This window comes from Scylla paramamosain, chromosome 31, assembly GCF_035594125.1.
Source record: "Scylla paramamosain isolate STU-SP2022 chromosome 31, ASM3559412v1, whole genome shotgun sequence".
NCBI lineage: Eukaryota > Metazoa > Arthropoda > Malacostraca > Decapoda > Portunidae > Scylla > Scylla paramamosain.
In genome coordinates this window covers 4485585-4498084 of record NC_087181.1, presented here as the reverse complement: position 1 = coordinate 4498084, position 12500 = coordinate 4485585, and the positions used below count along the sequence as shown (strand labels likewise).

General features: G+C 38.4%; 1 protein-coding gene across 6 annotated transcripts in view; it reads right to left on the bottom strand.

Annotated features, from left to right (window-relative positions):
• LOC135116399 (uncharacterized) overlaps positions 1-12500 on the bottom strand; it is a 294907-nt gene that overhangs the window by 91811 nt on the left and 190596 nt on the right. For all 6 annotated transcript variants that reach the window (XM_064033836.1, XM_064033838.1, XM_064033840.1 and 3 more), the window contains one exon: positions 9922-9975. In XM_064033836.1, coding sequence (XP_063889906.1) covers positions 9922-9975 — 54 coding nt within the window. The remainder of the gene's footprint in view (positions 1-9921; positions 9976-12500) is intronic.

Here is a 12500-nt window from a genome sequence, read left to right as displayed (position 1 = left end):
TGTGTGTGTGTGTGTGTGTGTGTGTGTGTGTGTGTGTGTGTCTGTCTGTCTGTGTGTGTGTGTGTGTGTGTGTGTCTGTGCGTGTGTCAGCATATATATACATTTACTTGTCTATACGATTGAAGCTTTTTTTTTCATTCTTTTTTTACTTTAAACTTTCTTTTTCATTCTCTCCGATTTTATGTTTGTGCTCTCTCTCTCTCTCTCTCTCTCTCTCTCTCTCTCTCTCTCTCTCTCTCTCTCTCTCTCTCTCTCTCTCTCTCTCCAATACATTCTTACTTTTAAAACTCTTCGTCAGCCTTCGGGAATCCTAAAACTCCAACAAACTGCCAGCAACACACTCAGTCCCTGTGCTTCCCTGAGCAGTAAAGGGCGGACGTTGTCATCTCCCGGCGTTACTCCTTCGAGACGCACAGTACAATATGTAAGTTCGTGTAGCGTCTTCATATTGACCGAAGAGATGAAGAATGTATGTCATTACGTATATCAGTATATCTTTGACCTTCTGTCTGTCTTGTGTGGGTGGGTGCGTGATTGGATGGGAGTCTCTGTCCCAAGCTTATGTGCAATTTTGTGTATTGTAATGTATCTGTTTGTCTGTCCGTTTGTCTATTATTTCACACACAAACACACACACACACACACACACACACACACACACACACACACACACACACAATCTCAACATTTGCTTTTTCCAAATGTCGCAAGAAAGAAAAAAGAAAGAGGAAGAATAATGTGCACGATATATATGCATGTATATTGTGTTGCAAGACATCCAATCTCTCTCTCTCTCTCTCTCTCTCTCTCTCTCTCTCTCTCTCTCTCTCTCTCTCTCTCTCTCTCTCTCTCTCTCTCTCTCTCTCTACATGGTTTCAACACAATTCCAGTGATCCACACAACAATATACAAAATTTATGATATGCATTTTTAATTTCTAGTAAGGTAATTCATAGAGTAGCAGGAGAATTGTGTGTATTTTTGGCGACAGGAAAGTGTGTGTGTGTGTGTGTGTGTGTGTGTGTGTGTGTGTGTGTGTGTGTGTGTGTGTGTGTGTGTGTGTGTGTGTGTGTGTGTGTGTGTGTGTGCGCCTCTGTCTGCAACTTGATTCACAGGAGGAATAATTTTTTTTTGTGTCTTTTTTGTTTTATAATGTTTTGCTTTCCTTTGTTTCTCTAGGTTTATATGTAAAATCTCTTTTTTATCCATTGCTCGTGTGTAAGTTACCAAACATGAACATACAAATATTTTCGTTATGCGAAATTCAGTCTGTCTGCCTCAAAGTTTCTGATATTTTTCTATTTGTAATGATTCTATATATGAATGTTTGTTTACTATTTCATTTGGCATATGCACCCATCAGTCAGTGTGTCTTTGTGTCTTTGTCTGTCCTGCTTTCTGAATGTCTGATGTGCTGGCTGACTCTCTAATGTCATTTCCTTCTAACATAGTACATACCTTTATTTATCTTAGTTTGTTTACCATGATTTACAGTTGCATTTCTATATGTTCTGTCCATCAATATACAGCTAATTTCTCTCTTTATCTGATTCATCGCTTACACTTCCACTTTCTTCTTATTTGTTTATGTATATTGCTCTTCAACCATCCTGTGTTTCTTCACTTACCTACCCATTCGTCGATGTTTTATCTGTATATCTCTCCATATCTAATACTTCCACCTTCTTATCCATCAACGGGAATTTATCAACATATTTTCCCACCTATGTACTATTATCAATGTCTATCTGTCTGTCTGTCTATTTATCTAATCTATTTTCTACTTACTGAACTGTTTATCTTCCCATCTATATATATTTATATCTACTTATATACCTATTCATTTATTCATGTATCTATCAATCTATCTATCCATCCATCTGTCCATCTATATATCAATCTATTTATCAGCCAGTCGATCTATTTAACCATTTACCCATCCAGCCATCTATCTGTAAATCTACCTGTTCAACCAGATACCTATTCATTAATCAATTCGTCAGACCAATAACACATTTCTCTATCTGCGCCTGAACATACTCACCGACCCATCTCCCCGCTCACCGCCACTGTACCGAGATAATGCACCCTCAATACACTCCTATACTCGGCGGCGGCTAGGCAACGCTATTTCGACATGTTCCACTAAGCATCCCTGCTTATAAGGGGAGACAAGGCCCTGCTAATGCTACGGGACTGGAGGAGGAGGGGGAGGAAGAGGAGGGGCGTCTGTTGCAAGCATTATGTCGGCGAAAGGAAGGATGGAACGTAAGGGAGAGAGGATGAAGGATGGTGGAGCAAGGGAAGAGAAGAGAGGAATTCTTGAAAATGGGAGAAGTTGAGAGTGAAGTGTGGTGGTAGTGGTGGTAGTAGTAGTAGTAGTAGTAGTAGTAGTAGTAGTAGTAGTAGTAGTAGTAGTAGTAGTAGTAGTAGTAGTAGTAGTAGTGGTGGTGGTTGTGGTGGTATAGTTCGTAATTTTTCTGTTCCTCCTTCTTGTAGATTTTTTTCACTCTACTAAAAATTGTATTTTTTTTTTTTTGTCTTTTGCACAAAATAGAAAAAAATCAACATTTCCGAAAAGACGGTATTCAAAAGGAAGTAAGCTTCTTCACTTGTCTTATTCATTATGACGTAACATTCTGAGGTAATTTGTGCGTCCAAAGGCACAGACAAAGGGGTGTTTGAAGTGGATGTTTTTACTAATGCTGTTATTACCCTCCTCCTCCTCCTCCTCCTCCTCCTTTTTTTGCATAGGAATAATAATAGAATCTCACTTCATTCTTTCCAATCAAAACGCAGCCAGTTTTTCCCACACAGCGCGATGGTTTTCCCACGCCAGCACAAGCACGAGGGCGTGTCGGTTTGGCAGTCATACACTGCTCTAGATTACTTTACTAAAGGGCAGTTAATCTAAATTAATTCCAAAGCGATATGTAAAGACCTGAGGGAGTGTTTGTTTTGGTTATCCTATGTAATCACATGTTGAAATCCTCATTTTCTTCGTCCGCATTATCCTGTTATTGATCAACTTTGTGATTTTAAGTACTAGAGGTCAAAGTAGCAGGCGATAACCTGTGAATCCAGCCCTAAAGGGAAGGTACACAAACACAGTGACCGAAGCTGTGGCCTGATTGACTGCCGCCTCCCTGGAAAGCGCAACGCAAGGATTCTGCACCACCCCTCAACAACCAAACTGTGCCTTCACCTGCGCTACGCACACACCACATCACACAACTATCATGCAGTTACACTCTCCCTCACAAACAAAAGTAGACAGACCACAACTCTTTCCCTCACTATTCTCTCAAGTTCTATGTGGTTTTTCTATACCACGTGGTATCAATTCCTGTATCTTGTCAGCTTCTGCTGGAGAGATTGGTGGGGAGGAACCTTCTGTACTATCCTGTATCTCCCAATAATAGTTAATGTAGAATAATTATCCAAACAGCCTCGTCAGTAACTCAAGGTTTGGTCTTCCGTTGCATTCCTTTGTATTCCTTTGTGTTCTTTCCTCCTCCTCCTCCTCCTCCTCCTCCTCCTCCTCCTCCTCCTCCTCCTGCCTGCTGCTGGATGTGATGGCTCATGAATAACATGTGAATATGTTCTTAAACCACTCAGTGAAATCATAATTCGAGCAGAGAGAGAGAGAGAGAGAGAGAGAGAGAGAGAGAGAGAGAGAGAGAGAGAGAGAGAGAGAGAGAGAGAGAGAGAGAGAGAGAGAGAGAGAGAGAGAGAGAGAGAGAGAGAGAGAGAGAGAGAGAGAGAGAGAGAGAGATTCATGGCAAAAAGTAAATTCTTTCATACAAATGCACCACATTAAGCTCCTCCAGCGTAAGACTGTATAATTATCAGGCAGGAAGCGCGGAAGTAAACACGTCAAGTCTATGGAGAAGGCAGGGCGTGTTTCACTTGCTGGTCTTGCCTCTCACTTTTTTAATATACGTTTTCTTTTTTTGCTTTTCTTTTTTTCCTTGCATGGATTGACAAGGTGTGGAATAATTGTAAGAAAATACAAATTATACAAAAACTGAATTGGTGTAACTCCAGATAATAATCCTGCTCTTTACTACAACAACAACGACAACAATAACAAAAACAACAACAACAACAACAACAACTACTACTACTACTACTACTACTACTACTACTACTACTACTACTACTACTAGTAGTAGTAGTAGTAGTAGTAGTAGTAGTAGTAGTAGTAGTAGTACTACTACTACTACTACTACTACTACTACTACTACTACAAGTAGTAGTAGTAGTATAAGTAGTAGTAGTAGTAGTAGTAGTAGTAGTAGTAGTAGTAGTAGTAGCACCAGCCAAGGAGCCATGTCGTCGCATGGATGAGGTGCCGTCTCTCATTCTCCCTCCTCAGATCTGCCCTCCTGTGTCTCAGGGGGACAAGGCATTCCACTCCCATACCTGCAGACTTAGGAGGCCTCGACTGCGAGGCTACAGTGGTGGAGAGTGGCATAAGAGTAGATAGAGTAGAGGTAGAATGAATTTATAGTTAACAACTAATGTTTATATTATAGAGTATTAGATATGGTTGGATGCCACAGTCATTAGCGGGAGCTGGGGCTAATGACCTCCAAGTAATGGAGCCCCTAATTGACATATCAATAAACATGGGGTGGAAGTATTATTCTTTGTAGTAGTAGTAGTAGTAGTAGTAGTAGTAGTAGTAGTAGTAGTAGTAGTAGTAGTTAGTAGTAGTAGTATTAGTAGTACTACTACTACTAGTACTACTACTACTACTACTACTACTACTATTGCTACTACTACTGTTATTAACATTCAGCTAATAAGACTCAGGAAAGATTTGTCTTTCTCCAACCCTCTGTGCTTCTTAAAAACATGGAGCTGCATTTGGAAATAAAAATTCAAATAGCTGAACACAAAAATCATTTAGATGCAAAAGATATCGGACGGTTCAACTTGAGTAAACTGGAGTAACAATTGCAATACATGTTTAATTTAGAGTCAGTATAAAATGGTATTCTTACATTTGCATATAGCCATTATTTATACTCACGCTCTCATATCTTCTTGGCGAATGGCAAACAGGAGGAAGAAAAAAAAATCTTTTTAGTTGCCGCTTCCATACATACAGACAAAAAAAAAAAAAAAGATAAAAAATTAAAAGTCAATAAAAAAACTAAATATGTTTCTGGAAGTGCCTCAATACTCTTAAAACAACTAGTCACAGGAAGGGGAAAAAACAGAAACAGGCAGAGAATTCCAGAGTTTACCAATGAAAGGGAAGAAAGAATGAAAATATTGCTTGACTCCTGGACTATTGAAAGGGAACTTAAAGACTTCTATCACGTCCCCTCTTGACCTACGTCTCTCTAAAGAATGTAAATTTAATGACTTCAATCTCGCCTCGTAAGGAATACTCCTCATCCCCTGTATCCTTTCTGTCATTCTCCTCTGTACTGATTCTAATACACCTATATCTTTCCTGTAATGTGGAGACCAGAATTGCACAACGTAGTCTAGATGAGGTCTGACCAGCGCCAAGAATATCATTAATATTACTTCCGGCCTTCTACTTTTAACACTCCTAAAAATTAATCCTAGTACCCTATTTATCCTGTTTCTAGCCTCTATGCATTGTTTTCCTAGACGGAGTTCACAGCTAACTATAACTCCTAAATCTTTCTCGTACCCTGTAACTACCAGAGATTGTTCGTTTAATGTGTACCTACTGTGTGGGTTTCCTCTACCTACGCTAAGTACTTTACATTTATTGATATTAAATTGCATTTGCCATATGTCCGTCCATTCATTCATCCTAAATCTGCCTGCTAGGCGAAGGCACCCGTTTCTGATCTAATTAATCTATCTTTGTGTCATCCGCCAAATTTACTAACATCACTACTAATTCCACTAACCAAGGCACTGATATATATTAGAAATAACAATGTCCCTAATACTGATCCCTGTGGCACCCCACTGATTACATGACCTCACTCGGATTTCGAGCCGTTTATTACAACTCTTTCTCGCCTGTCGCTAAGCCATGACCCTATCCAGCCTAACACCTTCCCATCTATCCCGTGTGCCCTAACCTTTCTCAGGAGCCTTTCATGGGGTACCTTGTCAAATGCTTTACTAAAGTCCAGATACAAGATATCATAACTATCACCATTATCTACTGCCTCGTACACTTTACTGTAAAAACTTAACAAGTTTGTCATGCAAGACTTCCCCTTCGTGAAGCCATGCTGTGATTAATTTATCAAGTTATGTTTGTCTAAATGTTCCCTAATGTTCCTCGCTCTTATTAACTCTAATATTTTACCTATAACTGAATTTAAGCTGACAGATCTATAGTTAGACGCTAAAGTTTTATCTCCTTTCTTAAAGATGGGTACTACATTAGCCTGCTTCCACATTACTGGTACCTCACCTGACTCAAGTGATTTCCTAAAGACAGAGACTAACAGCTCACTAATAACCTCTTTGCATTCCTTAAGTACTCTGGGATATATTTCATCTGGTCCTGGTGTCTTGAACTTTTTTTAGCCTATCTATCTCCTGTTCCACTATCTCTCTACTTATGGAAATATCTGTCAGCTTCTCATTCTCATCTGCTCTAAACATCTGTTCACTATCTGGCATATCCTGCATGTTTTCCTGGGTGAAGACAGATGAAAAATACTCATTCAGAATTTTACTAATCTCCTTCCCAGAACTAACCAGTTCTCCATCTGCTGCCTTTAATGGACCTATAGTATCCTTATTCTTCGTCCTCTATTCCTGATAAAATCCCTTGGGGTCCGTCTTCACATGGCTGGCTACACTTAATTCATAATTGCCCTTAGCTTTCCTCGTTAACTTCCTGACTGTTCTAACTAATTCATTATATTGTGACCTTAAAACTTCTTCACCTGCCCTTAATGTCTTATATATACTTCTCTTCCACCCTATATAATGTTTTAACCTAGCAGTCATCCATTTAGGATAATTTTTCTGTGATCTTATTGCCCTATACGGGATATATGCTAACTGACCTGTATGAACTTTATCTACGAAATATTTATACAATTCACCAACATTTACTTCACCTAATTCCCTCATCTCGGCCCCTACCATCCTCTCTACTCGCTCATCTACTCGCCTCGACCTCACCTCTCTCATTTCAGCATGACCTGACATTCCACCATACTCACACCCATATACCCCTCCCTCTCTCCTCCGCCCCTTCCGAACACATCTTACCTCCTCTTGTCCTACACCCTCACACCTCACCTCACCTCTCACATCTTGCCTTATCTCTCTCAACTCCGTCCCGGACCTGACCTCACCCTGCATCCGTTGCCAGTCAACTCCTTGGAGGTACCTTTTTAATTCCTCAAATTCTGCTCTCCTAAAGTCAGGTATTTTACTAGTGTTTTTGCTTCTAAAAGTTTCTTCCCATTTTAAATTGTACCTAATTTCCCTATGGTCAATGTTACCTAGCTGTCCTCCAACCTCTACCTGCGTGACTGCTTCCTCCCTGTTAGTAAGAATTAAATCTAGAATATTATTCCCCCTTGTGGGTTCTACGACTACCTGTTTTAAAAAATTATCCTGAATTACCTTAAGAAATTCTGCTTCCTTGTTACCCACCATCAGACTCCAGTCGATATTCCTAAAATTAAAATCTCCTACCACACATACCTGACTGTACCTGCCTGCTCTATTTATTTCCTGCCACAGTGAGGTGTTAATTTCCTTTGTACTGGTCGGTGATCTGTACACTACTCCCACTACTGTACATTGCTGTACTACTACTGCTTTCCTATCTGTTTTAAATCTACTGTTAATACAACACTGTAATGTGTCCCTAACGTATAACGCGACGCCTCCTCCTCTCCTGTTTTCCCTATCTTTATAGAACAATGTATAACCATCTATCTTGACCTCTGGATTAAATACTTTTCCTCACATATCTAACCAAGTTTCAGTTAAAGCAATGATATCAAATTTCTCTACACACACTATTCTTCTAAGCAAGTCTGTTTTATTCAAAATACTGCTACATTTTGTGTGGTAAATACTTAAGCTATTTCTCACCTTCCCTGAGCTAGCTACCTTTCTAGATTTAACTAATTTCTCCTATGTTTACTCCTCACAACACCTTCTTCCCACAACCCTTTCCCGTATATGAAGTGAGTTATGGCAAATAATTGGCGCATTTTGTGCGCTCGAGCTCGATCTGTAGTGATGAGGCGATAGTTGTGCGAGTTGCGAGGCAGAAACCTTCGCCCACATGCCGATAAATCGAAATATGCAAAATACAGCAAAAAAAGGTGAGTCTGACGAAGAAATTAAATAAAATAACAAAGATACGCCTTCAAAAGTTACCAAGAAGTGTTTCCGAAAATGAAATCGAAACTTTTATATACGATGCACATCAAAAGGTGCTCCTGGCCAAATCATCGTTGTGCCCTCCAGGGCCAGGCGGGAGCGGTGGGGTGTACAGATGTGCGGTAACAAAAATAGAGCCCCCTCGCTCCGCTACGGGAATGATCCCTCCAAAGATATTAAATACGTTACTAAATGATTAAGAAAATCATGAATTATCTTTCATTCGCTGACAAGGAAAATAAAAACGTGAGGAAAACTAATATTTTCAGAAATCTACAACGACGAGCCTCTAAAAAAAGGGAGACAAATAGTGTGGGCCGGCTCTAGTCATCAAGGCCCACGTCACCTTGACTTTTCAAGGCGACAATCAACACACACAGAGACAAATAAGAACACTTCACAGAACTATACAAGCTTTCCTCTCTTTGATTTTACTTGAATAAAGCTGCAACAAAGGTTATGACGCTAAAAAGTTACCTTAGGTTAGGTCACAAATATCATGGTGGTGGCGCTTCCCGGGAAATCAGAGTTAAAAATAATATCAATACCAATTGAACAAAGAAAATATAAATATCTTTTCTCCATAGAAGGAGAGTTTTTTTTTTTTTTTTTACGTGGAAACCAAATTCACACTAAATGAAATGTGTTACAGTAATAGTTTCCAAGGACACTTTATCATAACGTGCAAAATAGTATTAATCTACATAACGGTAAAACACACTAAAGGATAAATAGACATATAAACTAGAAGATCTGATATTTGTTACCTAAAAAAGACCTCAAGTGAATATTCCCATTATTGTGGAAAGTTTTTTGTAATTGCATCTTTCCTTTCTTCACTCATATATACGTACATAAAAAAAAAAAAAAAAAAAAAAAAAAAAATATATATATATATATATATATATATATATATATATATATATATATATATATATATATATATATATATATATATATATATATATATATATATATATATATATATATATATATATATATATATATATATATATATATATATATATATATATAAAACGAACGCAAAAATGACAGCTAATTGTTAGGTTTCAATTGAATCTCTAAGTAAATATTTATACCAAAAAGATGACACCATTATAGAAAACATATGATTTCGTATCCTTCTTTTCTCTATGCATACATTAAAATAAGCACACGAAGACTGGAATACAAAAATTATAGTTTTGAAAAAGATTCTCGGTTAATCCTCAAAGGACTTTTTTCCCTGTAAGATGTTGCAATGAACATTATAGACTAAATTTACATTCTGTCTTCTTTCATATATATACCCTAGGAAGGCAGAAAAATGGGAGACAAAAACAACGCATTGGAAAAATGTTTAAACTAATCCTTCAATGGATAACACTACTGACACGATACCATGGAAGCACATCCTTTCTTTCCTTCACAGATTCGTGGGAAGCTGACAGGAGAAAGGCAGGCAACAGTGACAGGTTTCCGTTGACATGAATAAAAAAAAAAAAGTTTAACAGCGAGATCAAAATAGAGGGCACATGATGTAATGAAGCAGGTACTCACTTTCCTCCTGCATGTGTTGGGAGTGTTCACCGCGGCACCACCTGCCATCCTTTCCTGAAAATATCAAAACATCCACATAAAAAAGTGATGCAGCTTCACTATTCTAAAAAGAGCTAAAAATGAAGCATCATAAACAGAACCACCAGAAATCCTTTACTGCATGAGTTAACAACATACACATGAACAAAAGAGGAAAGAATAAATACTGAACAAAAACACGAAATGTCATAAATAAAACGTGTCAAATTCCTCCAAGCAAGAACACATGGATACATGGAAAACAACACTGAAAACAGAACACACTTCAAACGCTGAGAATGTTAAATATGCACAACAGCTGCAACAAAATAAAACGAACAAACACCATTACATATATAACAAGATCAAATAAGAAAATAAAAAGAAGCAAAAATAATAAATGTAAAGCTTGCCAACATTCAGCGGTGTCTAGAATATGAAGGTGGTAGTTAAGTGAGACTGAAGAGGAGGAGCACAAGTCATGCTGCGATTGATGCATGAAGGCAATCAAGGGAGAGGGTCGCACAGAGGAGGCGGGACGCAAGGCGCCTTCAGGCCAGTCACTGCTGGTGTCCCTCGCCTCCCCTTCCTGCCTCGCTGCGAGGTGAAGGGGCCACTACCACCGCTGCCTCAACACTTACACTACCTTTGCGTCTCAACACTGAAATGCTTCAATGAATGGGAATGAACGGGAAAGTAATGGTCACTTAGAATTGCTTATAACAAGTACATGTTACTAAGTGTTGTAAATCAATCTGTCTGTCTGCGTCTGTCTGTTTATCTCTGCCTCACATGTTCACTATAATGCTCTGTAAGAATGAGCATCCCAATCTCTGTTGCTTTGTTGCAGCGCATCTATTTGTATTAATGTTGTGTGTGTGTGTGTGTGTGTGTGTGTGTGTGTGTGTGTGTGTGTGTGTGTGTGTGTGTGTGTGTGTGTGTGTGTGTGTGTGTGTGTGTGTGTGTGCGTGTGGTGTAACATTACGAGTGGAACAATATTTACGAGTATGGGTCAGTAGGTCTGTCTTCTGGTATATTTAGTAGTTTTAGGAAATCAATGACAACTACGTATTGTGCACGAAAAATGGCATACCGTAAATACGAGGCCATGAGAGAAAAATATAGTTAGGTCACTATGTTTGCATTTTCTTCGCTTACAGTAATTGTTATCACGAAAGAATATACGAGTGACGGAAGAGGCATACGTTTATATTGTGCAAACATTATGCTGTATTAATATCCCACTGACTAATTCAGTTAGACTTTTGGTTAAGTACTCACTGCAGGGCACGGTAAACTATTTATTAAAGTATTTTACAAAAAAATTGTGAAAATATATTCATTGTAATGAAATATTCCAGTTTCTGCCGCTATTTAAAACTACTTTGTCCATGTCTGTGCCTGCCCGCACATCCATCTGTCCCTCTGTCTATTTGTCTGTCTGTCTGTCTGCTTCCTTGCCTTCTATTTTTGCCTGCCTGCCTGTCTGCCTGCTTCTTTGCCTGCCTATCCTCTTCAAGTTAGCCTGACTATTTCCCTGTCACCCTGTCTGTCTGCCTGCTTTCTTTCTTTCTTTTTTGTATGTCCATCCACCTCTTTCCCCGCAAGTTAGTCTTTCTGCCTCTTTGCTTGCTTGCTTGCTTGCTTGCTTGCTTGCTTGCCTCCCTGCCTGTCTGTTTGACCGTCTGCCTTCCTGCCTACCTTGTCCCCCCCTCTCTCTCTCTCTCTCTCTCTCTCTCTCTCTCTCTCTCTCTCTGATGATTATCTAAACAAGTCAAAACATTATTTAAACCACTACTACGAAATACCAAGGTACTTGAAGGCTTGTCTGTAAGTGGTATCAGTGTGAACAGGTTACATCACGCTCCTATACAATCATGATTTACGCAGCACACCCTCCATAGTAGGTTGGCAGGCACTTCCCACACGTTAAGGAGTCCTTCTTCATTTCGCTCTCTAATTTAAACTTCTTTATACAAATGAAATTAAACTTCGGGATTTAAATGGTCACTTTCTTTCTTAGCGCATAAACAAAAATGTCCTTCACAAATATAACGAAAATATTTATATTAAAAAAAAAAACAATAATAATATTCGAGCCACACTCCACAGTAACGAAAGCTTTCATAGATATAGGAAAATATTGCAAAGGTCGCACTGAAATATTATTTATCACCGTACAACTACCATACCTAATTCCCGGGAGCAGACTCATGCAGGATAGAAAAAGATGAAACACCAATAAATACTGGTAGAGAGTCATGAGAACATGGCAATTCATCAACGAACTCCCGAGAGAGAGAGAGAGAGAGAGAGAGAGAGAGAGAGAGAGAGAGAGAGAGAGAGAGAGAGAGAGAGAGAGAGAGAGAGAGAGAGAGAGAGAGAGAGAGAGAGAGAGAGAGAAAATATATATATATATATATATATATATATATATATATATATATATATATATATATATATATATATATATATATATATATATATATATATATATATATATATATATATATATATATATATATATATATATATATATATATATATATATATATATATAT